This window comes from Nothobranchius furzeri, mitochondrion, assembly GCF_043380555.1.
Source record: "Nothobranchius furzeri mitochondrion, complete genome".
Taxonomy (NCBI): Eukaryota; Metazoa; Chordata; class Actinopteri; order Cyprinodontiformes; family Nothobranchiidae; genus Nothobranchius; species Nothobranchius furzeri.
Genome location: NC_011814.1, coordinates 1 through 19,527, shown reverse-complemented (window position 1 = coordinate 19,527; position 19,527 = coordinate 1). Strand labels below are relative to the sequence as shown.

The 19,527-nt window shown below is 38.6% G+C and overlaps 13 protein-coding genes and 25 non-coding genes across 38 annotated transcripts; 10 read left to right on the top strand and 28 right to left on the bottom strand. All coding sequences in view use genetic code 2, as the record gives it.

The window, feature by feature from the left end:
- The first annotated feature begins 527 nt into the window (after positions 1–527).
- KEG92_t23 lies at positions 528–595 on the top strand. The gene has a single exon. It is a non-coding gene; the product is annotated as a tRNA-Glu (tRNA).
- Positions 596–1,778: 1,183 nt separating this feature from the next.
- On the top strand, positions 1,779–1,847 carry KEG92_t22. Its single transcript has one exon. It is a non-coding gene; the product is annotated as a tRNA-Pro (tRNA).
- A 2,091-nt stretch (positions 1,848–3,938) lies between these two features.
- Positions 3,939–4,007, bottom strand: KEG92_t21. The gene has a single exon. It is a non-coding gene; the product is annotated as a tRNA-Thr (tRNA).
- On the bottom strand, positions 4,008–5,144 carry CYTB (cytochrome b). The gene has a single exon. It carries the CDS (start codon positions 5,142–5,144, stop codon positions 4,008–4,010), a length of 1,137 nt encoding a protein of 378 aa, YP_002456268.1.
- A 2-nt stretch (positions 5,145–5,146) lies between these two features.
- KEG92_t20 lies at positions 5,147–5,212 on the top strand. Its single transcript has one exon. It is a non-coding gene; the product is annotated as a tRNA-Gln (tRNA).
- A 1-nt stretch (position 5,213) lies between these two features.
- On the top strand, positions 5,214–5,732 carry ND6 (NADH dehydrogenase subunit 6). Its single transcript has one exon. It carries the CDS (start codon positions 5,214–5,216, stop codon positions 5,730–5,732), a length of 519 nt encoding a protein of 172 aa, YP_002456267.1.
- ND5 (NADH dehydrogenase subunit 5) lies at positions 5,718–7,559 on the bottom strand. The gene has a single exon. The coding sequence runs from the start codon at positions 7,557–7,559 to the stop codon at positions 5,718–5,720; it is 1,842 nt and encodes a 613-aa protein (YP_002456266.1).
- KEG92_t19 lies at positions 7,560–7,632 on the bottom strand. The gene has a single exon. It is a non-coding gene; the product is annotated as a tRNA-Leu (tRNA).
- KEG92_t18 lies at positions 7,633–7,701 on the bottom strand. Its single transcript has one exon. It is a non-coding gene; the product is annotated as a tRNA-Ser (tRNA).
- KEG92_t17 lies at positions 7,702–7,770 on the bottom strand. Its single transcript has one exon. It is a non-coding gene; the product is annotated as a tRNA-His (tRNA).
- On the bottom strand, positions 7,771–9,151 carry ND4 (NADH dehydrogenase subunit 4). Its single transcript has one exon. A coding segment is annotated over exon 1 (1,381 nt).
- On the bottom strand, positions 9,145–9,441 carry ND4L (NADH dehydrogenase subunit 4L). Its single transcript has one exon. The coding sequence runs from the start codon at positions 9,439–9,441 to the stop codon at positions 9,145–9,147; it is 297 nt and encodes a 98-aa protein (YP_002456264.1).
- Position 9,442: 1 nt separating this feature from the next.
- KEG92_t16 lies at positions 9,443–9,511 on the bottom strand. The gene has a single exon. It is a non-coding gene; the product is annotated as a tRNA-Arg (tRNA).
- Positions 9,512–9,860, bottom strand: ND3 (NADH dehydrogenase subunit 3). The gene has a single exon. A coding segment is annotated over exon 1 (349 nt).
- KEG92_t15 lies at positions 9,861–9,929 on the bottom strand. The gene has a single exon. It is a non-coding gene; the product is annotated as a tRNA-Gly (tRNA).
- On the bottom strand, positions 9,930–10,713 carry COX3 (cytochrome c oxidase subunit III). Its single transcript has one exon. A coding segment is annotated over exon 1 (784 nt).
- Positions 10,714–11,396, bottom strand: ATP6 (ATP synthase F0 subunit 6). Its single transcript has one exon. A coding segment is annotated over exon 1 (683 nt).
- Positions 11,387–11,554, bottom strand: ATP8 (ATP synthase F0 subunit 8). The gene has a single exon. The coding sequence runs from the start codon at positions 11,552–11,554 to the stop codon at positions 11,387–11,389; it is 168 nt and encodes a 55-aa protein (YP_002456260.1).
- A 1-nt stretch (position 11,555) lies between these two features.
- On the bottom strand, positions 11,556–11,628 carry KEG92_t14. Its single transcript has one exon. It is a non-coding gene; the product is annotated as a tRNA-Lys (tRNA).
- COX2 (cytochrome c oxidase subunit II) lies at positions 11,629–12,319 on the bottom strand. Its single transcript has one exon. A coding segment is annotated over exon 1 (691 nt).
- A 3-nt stretch (positions 12,320–12,322) lies between these two features.
- Positions 12,323–12,390, bottom strand: KEG92_t13. The gene has a single exon. It is a non-coding gene; the product is annotated as a tRNA-Asp (tRNA).
- Positions 12,391–12,393: 3 nt separating this feature from the next.
- KEG92_t12 lies at positions 12,394–12,464 on the top strand. Its single transcript has one exon. It is a non-coding gene; the product is annotated as a tRNA-Ser (tRNA).
- Positions 12,465–12,467: 3 nt separating this feature from the next.
- Positions 12,468–14,012, bottom strand: COX1 (cytochrome c oxidase subunit I). The gene has a single exon. It carries the CDS (start codon positions 14,010–14,012, stop codon positions 12,468–12,470), a length of 1,545 nt encoding a protein of 514 aa, YP_002456258.1.
- A 1-nt stretch (position 14,013) lies between these two features.
- On the top strand, positions 14,014–14,080 carry KEG92_t11. The gene has a single exon. It is a non-coding gene; the product is annotated as a tRNA-Tyr (tRNA).
- Positions 14,081–14,086: 6 nt separating this feature from the next.
- On the top strand, positions 14,087–14,151 carry KEG92_t10. The gene has a single exon. It is a non-coding gene; the product is annotated as a tRNA-Cys (tRNA).
- Positions 14,152–14,187: 36 nt separating this feature from the next.
- On the top strand, positions 14,188–14,260 carry KEG92_t09. The gene has a single exon. It is a non-coding gene; the product is annotated as a tRNA-Asn (tRNA).
- KEG92_t08 lies at positions 14,261–14,329 on the top strand. The gene has a single exon. It is a non-coding gene; the product is annotated as a tRNA-Ala (tRNA).
- On the bottom strand, positions 14,328–14,398 carry KEG92_t07. Its single transcript has one exon. It is a non-coding gene; the product is annotated as a tRNA-Trp (tRNA).
- On the bottom strand, positions 14,399–15,434 carry ND2 (NADH dehydrogenase subunit 2). The gene has a single exon. A coding segment is annotated over exon 1 (1,036 nt).
- On the bottom strand, positions 15,435–15,504 carry KEG92_t06. Its single transcript has one exon. It is a non-coding gene; the product is annotated as a tRNA-Met (tRNA).
- KEG92_t05 lies at positions 15,504–15,574 on the top strand. Its single transcript has one exon. It is a non-coding gene; the product is annotated as a tRNA-Gln (tRNA).
- On the bottom strand, positions 15,574–15,642 carry KEG92_t04. Its single transcript has one exon. It is a non-coding gene; the product is annotated as a tRNA-Ile (tRNA).
- Position 15,643: 1 nt separating this feature from the next.
- Positions 15,644–16,618, bottom strand: ND1 (NADH dehydrogenase subunit 1). Its single transcript has one exon. The coding sequence runs from the start codon at positions 16,616–16,618 to the stop codon at positions 15,644–15,646; it is 975 nt and encodes a 324-aa protein (YP_002456256.1).
- KEG92_t03 lies at positions 16,619–16,691 on the bottom strand. The gene has a single exon. It is a non-coding gene; the product is annotated as a tRNA-Leu (tRNA).
- Positions 16,692–16,771: 80 nt separating this feature from the next.
- KEG92_r01 lies at positions 16,772–18,441 on the bottom strand. Its single transcript has one exon. It is a non-coding gene; the product is annotated as a l-rRNA (ribosomal RNA).
- Position 18,442: 1 nt separating this feature from the next.
- On the bottom strand, positions 18,443–18,514 carry KEG92_t02. Its single transcript has one exon. It is a non-coding gene; the product is annotated as a tRNA-Val (tRNA).
- On the bottom strand, positions 18,514–19,458 carry KEG92_r02. Its single transcript has one exon. It is a non-coding gene; the product is annotated as a s-rRNA (ribosomal RNA).
- KEG92_t01 lies at positions 19,459–19,527 on the bottom strand. The gene has a single exon. It is a non-coding gene; the product is annotated as a tRNA-Phe (tRNA).

The following is a 19,527-nucleotide window of genomic DNA, read 5'->3' as shown; positions in this document are numbered from 1 at the left end:
CTCATCTTTTAAAAGGGTGTTAATTACATCGTGAAGATAGGATATTGTAAGGTATTTAATATTCTGGCATTTGGTGCTGAGTGTGTGTTTAAAAGTTAAATTGCATAATGTATAAATCATGATTGTAGCTACAAATTAGTACCTGTAAGTGTGACTGATGTATTACATTTGAAAGATAAAATTATATTTTACAGTAGTTTGGCTTTAAGGCCCTGACATTACTATGTTTTTTAAAAAAAAAATTGTGATTTATGGTGTGTAATGTCATCATTGCAAATGCAAAAATTGTAAATTGCAAATGGTGATTTACGTGACACAGTTGTGTAATTTGAAAATAAAACTGTACATATTGAGGTGATTATATTTTTAGGGGCCCTGACATTACTATTAAATTTGGGTAGTTTTTGAAGAATAAAGATTTTTAATATGTTTTAAATGTAGGCGGTTTGTTTATAAAACAGCTTAAGTTTTATTACCAGTGGAGAGAAAAGGGAGGGTGTAAGGGATGCATTTTACGCATATCACTCGTTCGTGTAGTTGAATACAACGGTAGTTTTTCAAATTGCTGGTCCTGGTTAAAGTCCTGGCAGGAATTTGGAGTATTCAATTGTTTATTTTTATATCAGATTTAGTTGATGGTGTGGAAAAGAGGTTCAGCATGCTTGCTTAATTTACAGGTGCTTATTTTGCATATTTTATTCACGTGTGAGGTTCTATTTTGATTTATCGGGTTAATTGACTTATTTTTCTGTCCTTTTGTTCTGAAAACTGAAGATTTTGCTTCTAGTTTTCATAGATGGTAGTATTTTGGGGGGGGGGCCAGGGGGGGAAAACCCAATAGGATTCTCTGAAACTCACTTCAAGGAAACTCGTCTAGATAGAGCACTTGTTATGCTTTAAATATCAATTAAGCAAACCTTCAAAGACATCCATTCCAACTCTCACCTATAACATTTAATTCCTAGGATTAGTTCCACCTTTCAATCATAGATTACTGACACTGTGAGAAGTCTATAGAAAGGAAAAAAAAAGAAAAAAGAACTATAGCCACTGGAAAAGAACGCCCGGCTTGGGGGGTGCTCCCGCCGTGGTATACCGCCATTAATCAAATGCCTCTTGGATAGGCATTGAGTAGGGGAGTGATTATCAATCAATGGCCCTGAAGTAGGAACCAAATGCTAGGAAAAATGTGAGAAAGAGCGACCCCCACGAGTTCGATCCCTGACCATCAATGACGTTTCACCTTAAGAAATCAACCTGTTGCTGGTTTCTTACTGTGCAACGGTACTGACTTGCAGAGTGCTTGAGTCCTGGTATATGTGAATTAAACGCACAGCCAATAGGTAGAACAAGGATTAAACAAATCAGGCGCCCGTGCTTGTTGCATCCAGTTTTGTCGCCTGAATGGGTAAAAATAGTTAGGTAGGGATTATTCTATGGTGCTTTTATAGCACCATCGTTTAAATGATGCATATCATTTAATGATGATATGACATACAAGTACTTGACGCCTAGACCCAATTGGCAGAATCCTGCGAAAAATAGGAAGTCCCCTTCCGAGGCCAAGAGGAAAACCCTAACAAAAAAAGTAAAAAAAAGTAAAAGATTTTTTCTTAGGTAACCTTTTCCCCCCTTTTTATGGCGGATTCTGGCGGCCTTTTCGAACTCGGAGGTAGGCGAATCATAAGAGGTCTCGGGAGAGTAAAATTGCTGGCAGATTTGGGGTGGAGGGGGGTGTCTCGCTCCACCAGCTGCAAGCCCCCCCCCCCCCCCGATGGCAGAAAATAGTTTAAGTAAAATTCTGGCTTTGGGAGTCAGGGATAGAGATTAAAATTCTTTTTTTCTGATTGTAAGCGGGGTTTGAGGTATCATAAAGCATTTTTTTACCGTTAAATTATTAATGTAGATTTTTGAGGGCCTTTTACAGGTCAAGAGTGAGCGTATAATAGTGGGGGTGTGAAATGATTTGGTGATGTAGTTCATCCGGTAGAATGTAATTATATTCATATAAGGGTGTATGGTAGATGTGAATTTGATTTATACTGGAAAGTATACGTTTATTAGAAGTAAGTACCACTTGCTGGGGTAGAGTGTAGGATTGTTGTCTTGAGGTGTAGAGGAAAGACAGGTATAAGGCAAATTTAGGGCTGAGAGAAGTGGTCTCTGGTCATTGTCGTGGTTGAAGGGTTAATGTGATAGAAGACATCGTTTTGGTTTGTAGGGGTTGTTGATCTGTTAGGGGAGAAGAGGTGGGTTATAGTTGTTGTTAAAGTAGTAAAAGATTGCGAGAGAGGGTGCAAAATGGATGTGTGAGAATGTGAGTGAAAAGGTCTTTTAAATTATTGGTGCTAGGTAGGTTTTGAAGGAGGTTGCAACTGTTGAGGTATTCTAAAGTAGTTCTTCTTAATGGTCTGATGTTAAATGCAATTGTGATCATGATTAACTAGAGCAAGGATTTAAGAAACAATATGATCTGATGTGTTAATTTACTGGAGTAGCAGGGAGGCGGTTGAAAATTACTTGAAAATTTTGTTAATATGTGTTAAAAATGACAGTTATGGGGGGGGTGTAGTTGTAGGTGATGAGGTGTTTTTTCAGATTTCAGTCTTGTAAAGTTTTTTAAAATTGTGGATTTTTAACTTGCTTGCGCTCATTTATTCTGTTTTAGGGTGTGAGGTATTTCCAAGTTCTGTACTGATAAATTTGTAGGCTACCTCATTTTTAAGATTTTTATTTAAGTGCGATTTTTTAATGTTTAGCATTAAGATTTTAGATTAAAATTTTATTTCTTTTCGAAATTGTAGATTTTATTTTCATAGGGTGTGTGATGAATGGTTTATTTGGAATTGGGGGGGAAGGGGGGGAAAACCCAATAGGATTCTCTGAAACTCACTTCAAGGAAACTCGTCTAGATAGAGCACTTGTTATGCTTTAAATATCAATTAAGCAAACCTTCAAAGACATCCATTCCAACTCTCACCTATAACATTTAATTCCTAGGATTAGTTCCACCTTTCAATCATAGATTACTGACACTGTGAGAAGTCTATAGAAAGGAAAAAAAAAGAAAAAAGAACTATAGCCACTGGAAAAGAACGCCCGGCTTGGGGGGTGCTCCCGCCGTGGTATACCGCCATTAATCAAATGCCTCTTGGATAGGCATTGAGTAGGGGAGTGATTATCAATCAATGGCCCTGAAGTAGGAACCAAATGCTAGGAAAAATGTGAGAAAGAGCGACCCCCACGAGTTCGATCCCTGACCATCAATGACGTTTCACCTTAAGAAATCAACCTGTTGCTGGTTTCTTACTGTGCAACGGTACTGACTTGCAGAGTGCTTGAGTCCTGGTATATGTGAATTAAACGCACAGCCCAATAGGTAGAACAAGGATTAAACAAATCAGGCGCCCGTGCTTGTTGCATCCAGTTTTGTCGCCTGAATGGGTAAAAATAGTTAGGTAGGGATTATTCTATGGTGCTTTTATAGCACCATCGTTTAAATGATGCATATCATTTAATGATGATATGACATACAAGTACTTGACGCCTAGACCCAATTGGCAGAATCCTGCGAAAAATAGGAAGTCCCCTTCCGAGGCCAAGAGGAAAACCCTAACAAAAAAAGTAAAAAAAAGTAAAAGATTTTTTCTTAGGTAACCTTTTCCCCCCTTTTTATGGCGGATTCTGGCGGCCTTTTCGAACTCGGAGGTAGGCGAATCATAAGAGGTCTTGGGAGAGTAAAATTGCTGGCAGATTTGGGGCGGAGGGGGGTGTCTCGCTCCACCAGCTGCAAGCCCCCCCCCCCCCCCCCCTGGCAGAGATGGGTGAAGTTTGATATGTTTGTAGCTGAAAGCTTTCAGATATTTAGACCCCAGTATATGGGGTGGGTTGGGTGAATTTTGGTTTTGAGTACAAAGACAAGATTAAAACTTCTGTTTAGTACTAAGATGGGGTTTAACCTTCATTTTTAGTTTACAAAACTAATGCTTTATTTAAGCTATGAGTACTTATCATCAAATTTTATTTTCATACAAGTTAAGAGCGGGTATGAAAATTAGTAAGATTATAAAGTAGATTAGTGATGCAATTTGTCCAATGATGATGTAAGGGTGTTCGACAGGTATTCCTCCAATTCATGTTAGGGTGATAATATCTCCCACTAATAGTCAAAACAAGACCTGCCCAAGGGGGCGGAATGTGAGGGATCGTTGTTTCGAGGTGTGGAGGAGAGGGACACAGAATAAAACTAGGATGGAGGCAAAGAGGGCAATAACTCCCCCTAGTTTATTAGGAATAGATCGGAGGATAGCATAGGCAAACAGAAAATACCATTCTGGTTTAATGTGGGGTGGTGTGACTAGAGGATTAGCAGGGGTAAAGTTTTCAGGGTCCCCTAGAAGGTTAGGAGCAAAAAGGGATAGTGATACTAGAAGTATGATTAAAATAGCAAAACCTAATAGATCTTTATATGAGAAGTAGGGGTGAAAGGTGATTTTATCCGAGTCCGTTGTGATACCCGTGGGGTTATTAGAGCCCGTTTCATGTAGGAAGATAAGGTGAATTATAGTTGTTGCTAAAATAATAAAAGGAAGCAAAAAATGGAAAGCAAAAAAGCGGGTGAGAGTGGCGTTATTAACTGAGAAGTCCCCTCAAATCCATTGGACAAGGTTGTTTCCAATGTATGGGATTGCTGAGAGAAGGTTAGTGATTACTGTAGCACCTCAAAATGATATTTGTCCTCATGGAAGTACATACCCTACAAATGCTGTTATTATAAGGAGAAGTAATAAGATTACGCCTAGATTTCATGTCTCTTTATAAAGGTAGGACCCATAATAAAGCCCTCGCCCCACATGAAGGTAAATGCAGATGAAAAAGAATGAGGCTCCGTTAGCATGAATATTGCGGATGAGTCATCCGTAGTTGACATCTCGGCAAATATGTACTACTGAAGAGAAAGCAGTTGAAATATCCGAGGTGTAATGTATGGCTAAGAATAATCCAGTGATAATTTGGCTAATTAAGCAGAGACCTAATAAGGAGCCAAAATTTCATCATGCTGAAATATTAGATGGGGTGGGAAGGTCAATTAGGGAGTCATTTGCAATTTTGATTAAAGGATGTGTTTTTCGCAGGTTGGCCATTTATTTTAATAGTTGAATACAACGGTAGTTTTTGGGTTAGTGAGCCTGGTTAAAACCCAGGTAAGATTTATGTCAATTATAATGTGTTTGAGTTTAGTTCTCTTGATTTTGGGTTTGGCATTTGTGGCTTCAAACCCCCCTCCTTATTTTACTGCATTAGGTCTTGTATTAGTTGCTGGGGTAGGTTGTCTTGCTTTAGCAATTTTAAGTGGTCCTTTTTTCTCTTTGATCTTGTTTTGAATCTATTTAGGTGGTATAATGGTTGTTTTTGGGTATTCGGCAGCGTTAATTGCTGAGCCTTTTCCTGAAAGTTTGGGGAGTGGTTATGTGCTGGGTTTAATAATTTCTTATATGTGTTTAGTATTTTTTACTGCTGCTATGGTTTTGCATTTTTATGATGGGCCATTACATTTACTAGGTGAGATTTCTAGTTTTAATATAGTTCAAAAGGATGCATGGGGAGTAGCGCTCATATATTTATGTGGTGGGGTCTTATTGGTATTAGGGGCTTTAGTATTACTTCTAGCATTATTTGTTGTATTTAAATTAACTTGAGGCATAAGCTTTTCAGTACTACGCCCAGTTTAGTGAAAAGAGGTAGGTAAAGATTACTGTAGAGATGAAGAAAATGGATAAATATGTTTTAATTAAACCTTTCTGTATGTTTTCTACTAGGTGGATGGGTTTGTTACTTATTGTAGAGACTGTTTTAGGACCAATTTTTTCTAGTCAAGTTTGATCAATTGTTTGATTAGAGATGTGTTGTCCTATTAAAAGAGACATTTTAGTAAAAACTCGATGGATCACTGTCGGGAAGTAACCCAGTATATTTGAAAAGTTAAAGGGTGTAAGTTTAGGGGTTAGTTTCAGCTGTTTAGATATTATGATGGATATTTCTATAGCAGTTAAAAAGCCTAAAAGAGTAACCAAGATAGCGGCTATCTTAATGCTTGTGGGTATAGTGAGAATTGGGTTTTTGAAAGGTAAGGTGTCAGAAAAAATTAAAAGTCCTGCTAAAATACTTCCTCATGCTAACCGTTTTAAAGGGTTGATGATAGCATTATTATTTTCATTAATGGGAGACAAGGTGTTAAATCGGGGGTACCCTATTGAAACGTAGTACACGATTCGAAAGCTGTAGGCTGCAGTAAAAGAGGTTGCAATTAGAGTAATGATTAGGGCTCAGGCGTTTAAGTGTGATGTGTTTATGGCCTCAATGATGGCATCTTTTGAAAAGAATCCTGCTAAGAAGGGTATACCTAATAGGGCTAAGCTGCCGATTGTTAGGCAAGAAGAGGTTACAGGCAGTAAATGGTTTAAGCCTCCTATTTTTCGAATATCTTGTTCATCTTTTATAGCGTGAATAATGGATCCTGAACACAAAAACAATATAGCTTTAAAAAAGGCGTGAGTGCAGATGTGAATGAAGGCTAATTGAGGTTGGTTCAGGCCGACGGTAACTATTATTAAGCCTAGTTGGCTTGAAGTGGAGAATGCAATAATTTTTTTAATGTCATTTTGTGTGAGGGCACAGATAGCGGCAAATAGTGCTGTAATAGACCCTAGACAGAGACATGTAGAAAGAGCAATTGGGTCATTATCTATTAGAGGGCTAAACCGAATTAATAAAAATACACCAGCAACGACTATAGTACTTGAGTGAAGCAATGCTGAAACAGGGGTAGGTCCTTCTATGGCTGAGGGTAATCAAGGGTGAAGCCCAAACTGGGCTGATTTGCCGGTTGCAGCAAGGATTAGACCCAAGAGTGGGAGCGTTGAGGTTGTTAGTTGTGAGGTTATGAAGATTTGATGAATTTCTCATGAGGTAAGGTTTATTGCTATTCAAGCCATAGCTAGAATTAAGCCGATATCTCCCACTCGGTTGTAAATCACTGCTTGCAGAGCAGCTGTGTTGGCATCAGCTCGGCCATATCATCACCCAATTAAGATAAATGACATAATTCCTACACCTTCTCAACCAATAAAAAGTTGAAACAGATTATTAGCAGTTACAAGAACAATTATGGCGATTAAAAAAATTAAAAGGTTTTTAAAGAATTTATTAATATATGCATCTGAGTGCATGTATCATAGAGCAAATTCTAAGATTGATCAAGTTACATAAAGGGCGATGGGCAAAAAGATTGAAGAGTAAGAATCAAATTTAAAACTTAGATTAATGTTAAATAGTGTGTCGGTCCATGCTCATGTAGTGATAATTGTTTCCAGGCCCTGGTCAATGAAAAGTATTAAGGGGAATAATGCTGTAAAAAATGTAAATTTTACAGCTGTTTTGACTTTTTTGCGGGATCAGTCTGATGGTAGTCGAGGTTTTAAAGTGTCTAATAGAGGATAAATAAGAATTAATAAAAGTCAAAATATAGTGGATGAAAATATTAAGGATAAGTTGTGCATAACTTCTACTTGGAGTTGCACCAAGAGTTTTTGGCTCCTAAGGCCAACGGATCAGCTATTATCCTTTAGAAGTTTGAGAGAGTCCCGGATTCAAACCAAGAGTGCGAAAATTAGCAGTCATCGCTACGATCATGCCTCTCTCTGTGGCTAAAAGGGTTTTAACCTTTGTTGTAAGAATCACAATCTTATATTTTGTCTAAATTATAGCCACATGTAGTTCATCCTCAAACTAGTTCTGGTTTCATTATTAATATGACAAGAGGTATGATATGCAGAAAGATAAGTAGGTGTTCTCGTGTGTATGTGGGGCTTAAAAGTATTATGTGGTTGGGAGGTGTTCCTCGTTGTGCTGTAAGGAATATGTGTAGTGAATAACTAGCTGTAATTAAGGTTCCCAAACCTGTAAAGATAAGCGAGAAAACGGATCAATTGAATAATGAGGAGGTGATTAGTAATTCTCCCAAGAGATTGGGAAGTGGAGGAAGAGCAAGATTTGCTAAACTTGAAATAAATCACCAGGCAGCTATTAAGGGAAAGATGCTTTGTAATCCTCGGGTAATGATCATTGTTCGGCTATGTGTTCGCTCATAGTTAGTGTTAGCTAAACAAAATAGGGCTGATGAGGTTAGGCCGTGTGCAATTATTAGGATTAATGCTCCTGAGAATCCTCATGAAGTTTGAATTAAGATCCCTGCTGCGACGAGACCTATGTGGCTTACTGATGAGTAGGCAATTAGAGATTTTAGATCAGTTTGTCGTAGACAGATTAATCCTGTTATAATTACTCCTCATAGTGCCAAGATGATAAAGGGGTAAGCTATGTTTTTGGTTAAGGGTTCTAGGATTGTTATAATTCGCATAAGACCATAACCTCCTAGTTTTAATAACACAGCAGCAAGTACTATTGATCCAGCAATAGGTGCTTCTACGTGCGCTTTGGGTAACCATAAGTGAACCCCGTAAAGAGGTATTTTTACTAAAAAAGCTATGAGACATCCGAGTCATCATAGTTGATGTGAAATAGGGGTCAGGGTGGGGGAACTTAAATAGCTTATTGTAAAGAAGGATAATGTTCCTGTTGAGCTATGTAGAATGAGTAGAGCTACCAGAAGGGGTAGTGAGCTTGCTAGGGTGTAAAATAAAAAATAAGTGCCTGCGTTTAACCGTTCTTTTTGGTTGCCCCATCGTGTAATAAGTATTAATGTTGGGATGAGGGTGGCTTCAAATATAACATAGAACATAATGGTTTCTGTAGCGCTAAAAGCTAGAATTAAGAAGAATTGTAGGGAGATCAGTAAGGTAAGATAGACTCGTTGTCGATTTACAGGCTCATTTAAAACATGTTTTTGACTTGCTAAAATCATTAGTGGAAGGAGTCAGCAGGTAAGGATTAATAGGGGTGATGATAAAGAGTCTGTACTTATAAGGGTATTAGTTGTAGTTCAGTTAGTGATGGTTGAATAAGAAATTCAACCAAGGCTAGTCGAAGCAATAATAAAACTATACAAAAGAATGGAGGATCATATGTTTTTGTAGGGTGAAACCCAGGTTGATGAAATTAATATGAGTGTGGGTAAAATAACTTTTAACATTGTAACAGGTTTAGGGTGTTAATGCGATCTGAGCCGTGGGTTCGTGCGATAGCAATTAGTAAAGCAAGACCAATACTTGCTTCACAAGCCGAAAAGGTAAGAAGTAGCAAAGGAGGTGTAGAGAAGTTGTCTGACTCCATTTGGAGGACTCATAGGGAAAAAGCTATGAAAATAGATAGCATCATACCTTCAAGACATAGAAGTGCAGAGAGTAAGTGTGTTCGGTAAAATGTTAGGCCTATCAGGCCTAAGACGAATATAAATGAAAAAGTTATTAATGTAAAAATCATCAGGGTTATTATGGAGTTTAACCACAATTTTTTAAGCCGAATTCAAATGTTTTTATTAAACTAATAACCTACTCTGCTCATTCTAGGCCTCCTTGGGTTCACTCATAAATTAATCCAAGGGTTAGAAGTGTTAATACTGCTGATATTCATGAGAACGAGGTCAGGGGATCAGGAAGTTGGTTTCCCCAAGGGAGAGGGAGTAACAAGGCAATTTCTAAATCAAAGAGGATGAATAGGATAGCGATTAGAAAGAATCGTATTGAGAAAGGAAGTCGAGCTGAGCCTAAAGGGTCAAAACCGCACTCATAAGGGGATAATTTATCATAATTAGAGTTTAACGAGGGTAACCAAAATGCTAAGATGGCAAGAATTGTTGAAATTATTAGGAACATGGGCAATGTAGTAGAGATTATATTCATTATCTTTCCCTAGAATTTAACTAGGGTTAAGTGATTGGAAGTCACTAGTATTACCTATACTAGAAAGATAAGATCCTCATCAATAAATAGAAACATAGAGGAAAAGTCACACTACATCAACGAAGTGTCAATATCAGGCTGCAGCTTCAAATCCAAAGTGGTGTTGTGAAGTAAAGTGAAAATTAATTTGTCGCAATAAGCATACTATTAAAAATGAAGATCCAATAATTACATGCAGGCCGTGAAAACCAGTGGCTACAAAGAAAGTTGAGCCATAGACACCGTCTGCGATTGTAAAAGGTGCCTCATAGTACTCTATTGCTTGAAGGATAGTAAAGTAAAATCCAAGAATAATAGTCAGAGTTAATGATTGAATTGCTTGTTTTCGTTGACCTTCTATAATACTGTGATGTGCTCAGGTAACTGTTACACCTGAAGCAAGAAGAACTGCTGTGTTTAGAAGTGGGACTTCAAATGGGTTGAGTGTACTAATGCCTGTTGGTGGTCAACACCCGCCAAGTTCGGGGGTGGGAGCTAGACTTGAGTGGTAGAATGCTCAGAAGAAGCCTAAGAAGAAAAAGACTTCGGAGGTGATAAATAAGATTATCCCATAACGAAGTCCTTTCTGAACAGGTAGTGTATGGTGTCCTTGAAATGTGCCTTCTCGAATAACATCCCGTCATCATTGGGTTATGGTTAACAGTATGAGAGTTAAACCAATTATTAAGAGGAATATAGAGTTAAAATGTATTCAAATTGCTAAGCCGGATGTTAGGAGTAAAGCGGCAACTGCACCTGTAAGGGGTCATGGGCTTGGGTCTACTATATGATACGCATGTGCTTGGTGGGCCATTAGATGTTTTCTTGTAAGTAGAGGCTTAGCAGAAGAACAAAGACGTATGCCTGGATTATAGCAACAGCTACTTCTAGGAGGGTTAAAAGAAAGAGGAGTGTAGAAGTAAGCAATGCTACTGCGGGTATGAGGGGGAACAGGAAATAGGCTCCTGAGGCAATTAGTTGGATTAAAAGGTGTCCTGCTGTTAGATTGGCTGTAAGTCGGACACCTAAAGCTAGAGGTCGGATAAACAGGCTAATAGTTTCAATAACAACTAAAATAGGGATTAGCAGGGTTGGGGTGCCTTCTGGTAGTAGGTGGCCTAAAGAGTGGGTGGGCTGTTTTCGTATGCCTAAGATCACAGTAGTAAGTCAGATAGGAGTTGCGAATGCTATGTTAAGGGAGAGTTGCGTAGTTGGTGTAAAAGTATATGGGAGGAGTCCTAGAAGATTAAGTGTGATTAAGAAAATTAGTAGGGATGTTAGTAATATTGCTCATTTATGACCTTCTGTGTTTATAGGTAAAAAAATTTGTTTAATAAAGTTATTAATAAACCAACTTTGAATTGTTAAAGTTCGGTTATTAAGTCAGCGTTTAAGAGGTTTCGGGTACAAAACTCAAGGTAGGGATAAAGCTAATAGTATTAGTGGGATTCCTAATAGTGTGGGACTTATGAATTGATCAAATAAATTTAATATCATGGTCAGACTCAAGACTCTGTACGAGAACATACAACTTTTTGTGGTAAAGCATTATTAGGAGTTGTATGTGCCAATACTTTTGGGGGAATAACAATCAGGAAAAGTAATCAGGCGAAGGTTATGATTATAAATCAGGGATTGGGGTTGAGTTGTGGCATTTCGCTAGAGGTGGTTGGGAGGCACCATGTTTAGCTTAAAAGGCTAATGCTTACACCCATTTAGCTTTCTAGCGAGGCATCTTGGAGTATTAGGGAAGATCAATCTTCAAAGTATTTTAGTGGAACAGCTTCAACAACAATGGGTATAAAACTATGGTTAGCTCCACAAATTTCAGAGCACTGGCCGTAATATACACCTGGTCGCGAGACAATAAATGCTGTTTGGTTTAACCGTCCTGGTACTGCATCTATTTTAATGCCAAGGCTTGGAACAGCTCACGAGTGTAAAACGTCGTCTGCAGAAACGAGGATTCGGGTAGGTGACTCCATAGGAACTACTATTCGGTGATCTGTTTCTAGTAATCGGAACTGACCAGGCATTAGATCTTGGGTAGGAGTTATATAGGAGTCGAATGTGATGTTTTCATAATCTGTATATTCATAGCTTCAATATCATTGGTGCCCAATGGTTTTAATAGTGAGATGAGAGTTGCTAATTTCATCTATTAGGTACAGGATACGAAGCGATGGAAGAGCGATTAAGATTAAAATCATGGCTGGAAGTAATGTTCAAATAATTTCAATTTCTTGTGAGTCAAGGATAAACTTATTAGTAAGTTTGGTGGTTACTATTGCAATAATGATGTATAGTACTAACGTGCTGATTAAAAAAACAATTATTAAAGTGTGATCATGAAAGTGAAGAAGTTCTTCTATTACAGGAGAAGTTGCATCTTGAAAACCTAGTTGGGAGGGATGTGCCATTTTTAAGACTCGCGGGGTTTTAACCCACAATTTTGTCTTGACAAGACAAGGTAATATTTTACTAGGGTCTTATTAAGAAAGTGACAGATCGGTTATGTAATTGGCTTGAAACCAAATTATGGGGGTTCAATTCCTTCCTTTCTCGGTATTAATTGCATCGAACAGATGCAGGTTCTTCAAAAGTGTGATAAGGAGGAGGACAGCCATGAAGCCATTCAACATTTGTCTGAGTTAATTCTACTGAAAGAACTTCACGTTTTGATGAAAATGCTTCTCAGATAATAAATAGGAATATGATTATGGCAATTAAAGAGATTAAGGAGCCTATAGAAGAAACAGTATTTCAAACTGTGTAGGCATCTGGGTAGTCTGAATAGCGTCGAGGTATTCCTGCTAAGCCTAGGAAATGCTGTGGGAAGAATGTAAGGTTTACTCCTAAAAATATTACACCAAAGTGGATTTTAGCTCATGTTTCATGAAGCGTGTAGCCTGAAAATAAGGGGAATCAGTGAATAAATGCGGCAATGATGGCAAATACTGCCCCTATTGATAAGACATAGTGGAAGTGTGCTACTACATAGTAGGTGTCATGAAGAACAATATCAAGAGATGAGTTGGCTAGAACAATCCCCGTTAGGCCGCCTACTGTAAACAAGAAAATAAAACCAAGAGCCCAAAGTAAGGGTGTTTCTCATTTAATTGCGCCTCCATGAAGGGTAGCTAATCAACTGAATACTTTCACCCCTGTGGGAATAGCGATGATTATGGTTGCAGATGTAAAGTAAGCTCGGGTGTCCACGTCTATACCAACGGTAAATATGTGGTGAGCCCAAACAATAAAGCCGAGTAAGCCGATTGCTATCATTGCTCAGACTATACCCATGTAGCCAAAAGGTTCTTTTTTACCTGAATAGTAGGCTACAATATGAGAAATTATGCCAAAACCTGGTAGAATTAGAATGTAAACTTCTGGGTGACCAAAAAATCAAAATAAATGTTGATAAAGAATTGGATCTCCTCCTCCAGCTGGGTCAATGAAAGTCGTATTTAAATTTCGATCTGTGAGTAGTATTGTAATACCTGCGGCCAAGACAGGCAGTGAAAGTAGAAGTAGTACAGCCGTGATTAAGACGGCTCAAACGAATAAAGGGGTTTGATATTGTGAAATAGCTGGTGGTTTTATATTAATAATAGTTGTGATAAAGTTAATGGCCCCTAGAATTGAAGAAACACCTGCCAAATGGAGGGAGAAGATTGTTAGGTCTACAGAGGCTCCTGCATGAGCTATGTTTCCTGCTAAGGGGGGATAGACTGTCCAGCCTGTCCCTGCGCCTGCTTCAACCCCTGAGGAGGCTAATAGAAGAAGGAAGGAGGGGGGTAGAAGTCAAAAGCTTATGTTGTTTATTCGGGGAAAAGCTATATCAGGTGCTCCGATTATGAGGGGTACTAGTCAATTTCCGAAACCGCCAATTATGATTGGTATTACTATAAAGAAAATTATAACAAAGGCATGTGCTGTAACGATGACATTGTAGATTTGGTCGTCACCTAGAAGAGACCCGGGCTGACTTAATTCTGCTCGGATCAGGAGGCTTAAGGCTGTGCCTACCATTCCGGCTCAGGCACCAAAGATTAAATAAAGGGTGCCGATATCTTTATGATTAGTGGAGAAAAATCAACGAGTGATGGTCACAGGTAGAATGACTGAAATAGTGGTGGATTGTAACTCCCTAAATAGAGGTTTGAGTCCTCTTTCTCCCAGTCCCCAGCCCTGAGGTGTGTACATGCATGGTTGCAAACCGTGAGTGGTAGATTATCGTCTGCCGGGGCTTTCCCCGCCTATTTCTCCCCCGACTAGGCGGGGAAAGTAGACGGATGCTCGCTGGTTTGAGTATTTAGCTGTTAACTAAAAGTTTGTAGGATCGAGGCCTACTCGTCTAGAAGGCTTTAGCTTAATAAAAGTGTCTGTTTTGCATGCAGAAGATGTGGGTTAGAATCCTGTAGGTCTTAAGGGTTAAGAGATTTGCACTCTTATATAAAGCTTTGAAGGCTTTGGGTTTGATGTTAACCTAAACTCTTAAAATAAAGGTATTGCTGCAAGGGGAAGAAGGGGGAGTATAAGCAGGGTTATAGTTATTGAGGTAGCGGTTGGTAGAATGATATTTTTGTTGTTTAGACGTCAGGATAGTGTGTTTGTTGATGTATTAGGAGCAATGGTAAAAGTCATGTTATAAGACAATCGTAGGTAGAAGTACAAGCTGAGTAGGGCTGATAGAGCCGCTATGGTTGCTGTTATAAAAAAATTTTGTTTAATTATTTCCTGTAGGATTAATCATTTTGGTAAAAATCCGGTTAAGGGAGGAAGACCTCCCAGCGATAGTAAGATCAATGGAGTAAGGGTAGTTAAGACGGGTACTTTTATGGAGGAGGTTGATAAGGAGTTAATATTGGTTGTCTTATTAATCATGAAGATGTTAAATAATGAAAATGTTATGATGATATAAACTAATAAAGTTATTAGGGATAATGAAGGGAGTAGTTGTATTACTAAAAGTATTCAGCCTAGATGAGCGATTGAGGAATAGGCTATAATTTTTCGTAATTGAGTTTGATTTAAACCTCCTCATCCTCCTAGGATGATAGATGTTAATCCTAATAAAATTGTAAAGTTGCTGTTGGGAATTTGACACAGTAAAGAAAAGGGGGCTAGTTTTTGTCAGGTGGCCAGGACTAACCCTACTTTCAATTCGAGGCCTTGCATAACATCTGGGAGTCAAGAGTGCATAGGTGCTAGGCCTATTTTTAGGGAAAGGGCCATTGTGATAATAATTGTGGGTAGGGGGTGTATTACTTGTGAGATTTCTCATGCTCCTGTGAGTCAGGCATTTGTTGTGGCAGCAAACAGTAATGTTGTGGCTGCGGTAGCTTGAATTAGGAAGTACTTGGTAGTGGCTTCTACAGCTCGGGGGTGATTTTGCTTAATTATTAAGGGGATGATTGCCAATGTGTTAATTTCTAAGCCCATCCAGGCTAGTAACCAATGGGTACTTATGAGTGTAATGGTGGTTCCAAGTATTAAGGTGAATGCTATAGTTAGAAGGGTCAAAGGGCTCATTAGTAGAGGAAGGACTTTAACCAACGTGTTCGGGGTATGGGCCCAAAAGCTTATATTAGCTGACTCTACTAGAGAGTGGTGTAATGGGAGCACGAAGGGTTTTGATCTCTTAAGTAGAGGTTCAAATCCTCTTTTTCTAAGGAGTTGAAGGGGTTTTAACCCTTATTTTTTACTCTATCAAAGTAATCCTTTATTCAGGCACAGCTCCTCTAGATTTGAGGGGGAAGACCTGCAAAGGAAACAAGAATGGCTTGGTGCCATATTAAAAATGCCATAGTAATTGGAAGAATGTTTTTTCATACAAGGTGTATTAGTTGGTCATATCGAAAACGTGGGTAGGACGTCCGAACTCATAGGAAGACTATGCTTAATAGGGTTGTTTTGATTATAATAACTATTGTTTCGTTGTTTAGATTATTATAAAGTAGATTTGTGCTTATGAACAAAATAGCAGATAGTATGTTTATAAGGATGATGTTTGCATATTCTGCTAGAAAAAACAATGCAAAAGGTCCTCCAGAATACTCGATGTTAAAGCCTGATACTAGTTCTGATTCCCCTTCTGTTAAATCAAAGGGTGCTCGATTTGTTTCTGCTAGTGTCGATACATACCATATTGTAGCTAGAGGCCATATTGTGAATACTAGTCAAGTATTTTCTTGAGCTGTACTGAAAACTTGTAGCGTGAAGCCCCCAGTGAAAAGGATAGTATTAAGAAGAATTAATCCTAGGCTTACTTCATATGAAATTGTTTGAGCCACGGCCCGTAGGGCTCCGATGAGTGCATATTTGGAGTTGGAAGCTCAACCTGAGCCTAGGATTGAATATACTGCTAAGCTGGAGAAGGCTAGGATAAACAAAAGGCCGAGATTTAGGTTCGCTAAAGGGGAGGGCATCGGTATGGGAACTCATAGAATTAAGGCTAAAGCAAGAGCAATGGTGGGTATAGCTAGGAAGAGTAGGGGGGAGGAGGTAGAGGGTCATACGGGTTCTTTTAAAAATAGTTTAACACCATCTGCGATGGGTTGTACTAGGCCGTAAGGCCCTACAATATTAGGACCCTTTCGTAATTGTATATAACCTAGTACTTTTCGTTCAATTAGTGTTAATAATGCAACTGCCAATAAGACAAACACTGCTATTAGTAATGGGTTAATAATATATAATAAAATTTGATGAGACATAGTTAGAAGGAAGATTTGAACTTCCATAAAAAGGGCTTAGGCCTCTTGCTATACCTAGTTCTGCCATGCTAACTCTGTGGTTGAGTCGGCAAAAAAGGCTCAACCACCCTAATAGGGGTAGTTGAGCCAGTATTTTGTTTTGTTATTCTAATGCGTGGAATTATCTTTTCCTAATTAGTATTATCTTTTTCTTATTTATTTGTTTTCATAAGTAAAGAGGAAGGCTTAATTTATTATTGGCCTTTTTTACTCGGTCCTTTCGTACTAGAGTAGAAAATATCATAGATAGAAACTGACCTGGATTACTCCGGTCTGAACTCAGATCACGTAGGACTTTAATCGTTGAACAAACGAACCCTTAATAGCTGCTGCACCATTAGGATGTCCTGATCCAACATCGAGGTCGTAAACCCCCTTGTCGATATGGGCTCTAGAAGAGGATTGCGCTGTTATCCCTAGGGTAACTTGGTTCGTTGATCGGCTTTGCCGGATCATTGCGGTTAGAATTACTATTTCTTAGAGTTGTCACTCTGGGATTGGAAGAAGTTACTTCATTCCTCAGGGAGGTTTTATTTTTCTCCACGGTCGCCCCAACCAAAGTCACTTGAATAGTTCTCATTATATTATACTCATTAGTTTGAGAAATTTGAATATGCTCTATTCTTGCGATTAAAGATCCATAGGGTCTTCTCGTCTTATGTTTTTATTCCCGCTTCTGCACGAGAAGATCAATTTCATTGATGAGAAAAAGGAGACAGTTAAGCCCTCGTTATGCCATTCATACAGGTCTTCATTTAAAAGACAAGTGATTGCGCTACCTTTGCACGGTCAAAATACCGCGGCCATTAAACTTTGTCATGGGGCAGGCGGGACTTCTTATATTGAGAATTCAAGAAGCTATGTTTTTGGTAAACAGGCGAGGCTTTATAGTATATTTGCCGAATTCCTTCTTTTTCTTTTTATCTTTCCTATAATGCACTCCGGTGTTGGGTTAACGGTTATGTTTAAACAGTTTTCTTGTTATTACTTTGTTATTTTATTCCCTCTTTTATTGGGGCCGATAATTTTAGGAGGATTTTCCGCTCCTAATTACAGGGGTGCTAGGAGAAGGGTCTCTTATTACTCATATTAGCATGATCTCTTCCATAATAAGATGGAGAGGTCTGGTAATTTTGGGGATGTGAGATAAAAAATCTTTATTAAAAGTGGTGGTAATGTTTGAGCTTTAACGCTTTTTCCCTAGGTGGCTGCTTTTAAGCCCACTAAAACATTAACCTTGTGTGTATATGTTCTTTGATCACCTGACAAGGTTGTATCCTTTTTCATAAGGGCTGAACCCCTTACGAATAACTCCTTAACATTCTTTTGTTATCTTGATCATTAGTCAGAATTAAGTTTAAGAAAGTTAAAGGCTAAACTCCTATCTAAGTCCCAGACAACCAGCTATAACTAAGTTCGGTAGGTCTGTCACCTCTACTCAAAGATCTTCACACTCTTTTGCCACAGAGACGTGTTTGCCCTTTTTTAGGCTGTCTTGGAGTAGCTCACTTAGTTTCGGGGTGATAAACTAGAATACATTTTGCTTAGTCTATTCTTGCTAAATCATGATGCAAAAGGTACGAGTGTTTATCTCTGCTTTATTATACTTTACTGTGTTATTTCACTTCTCTTTCAGCATTCCCTTGCGGTACTTTATCTGTAGCTTAAATTTCCTTTTCTATCGCCTATACTGAGATATGAAAAATGGTTTAATTAGGTTTATTAGTATATTAATGTGTATTAATAGTTGTTTGTTGGTTATTATGTGTAGCTAGCTTTTAAGTATCAGAGTAACCCGATTTGCGCGGATAACTTTTCGGTGTAAGTGAAATGCTTTCCTAATTTAGCTATACTCTGGTTAGCCAAGTACACCTTCCGGTATACTTACCATGTTACGACTTGCCTCCCTTTTGTTTTAGATTGTTATTATATATTTAGGGTGTGGTGTTTAGGGAGAGTGACGGGCGGTGTGTGCGTGCTTCAGGGCCAGCTTCAGCGGGGTGTGCTGGTCCCTGCTTACTGCTAAATCCTCCTTTGATTCTTATTTTCATAATGTTGTCCGTAATATCCTGACATAGGAAATGTAGCCCATTTCTTTCCTTTTCATATGCTACACCTCGACCTGACGTTTTAAATTATATTGTCTTTGCTTACTGAGTATCCTTCACAGGGTGAGCTGACGACGGCGGTATATAGGCGGGAAGAACAAGAAAAGGTAAGGTTTAACGGGGGTTATCGGTTATAGAACAGGCTCCTCTAGGTGGGGCTAAAGCACCGCCAAGTCCTTTGGGTTTTAAGCTAATGCTCGTAGTACTCTGGCGAATGTACATGTATTTTGATATTAAAGTTTAGGACTGTGCATAGTGGGGTATCTAATCCCAGTTTGTTTCACAGCTCTCGTGTATTCAGGATAGTTAAAGCTACTTACGTAAAAGTTTTTCTTTGACCCAATAACGTATAACAGTTTTGGGTGGATTCTGCTTTAGTTTATTTGTACTTTAAACACGCTTTACGCCGTTAACGATCAATTTGAGCCTCTCGTATAACCGCGGTGGCTGGCACGAGTTTAACCGGCCCTATTAACTATAACTAAGTCAAGCTTTCGCTTATAGCTTAATATTTCTCACTGCTGAATTCCCTTGGGGGTGTGGCTAAGCCTGATGTTTTGGGCTAAAAATTTATTGTGCCTGATATCATTTCTTAGAATTCAAAAGAAAACTTAAGGAAATCTCACGGGAATGCGGATACTTGCATGTATAATTTTAGTTAAAACTGATAGTGAAGTTAGGACCAAACTTTTGTGTTTACGAAACCAGGCTAAGGTTTATCTTAACAGCTTCAGTGTCATGCTTTATTTAAGCTACGTTAAC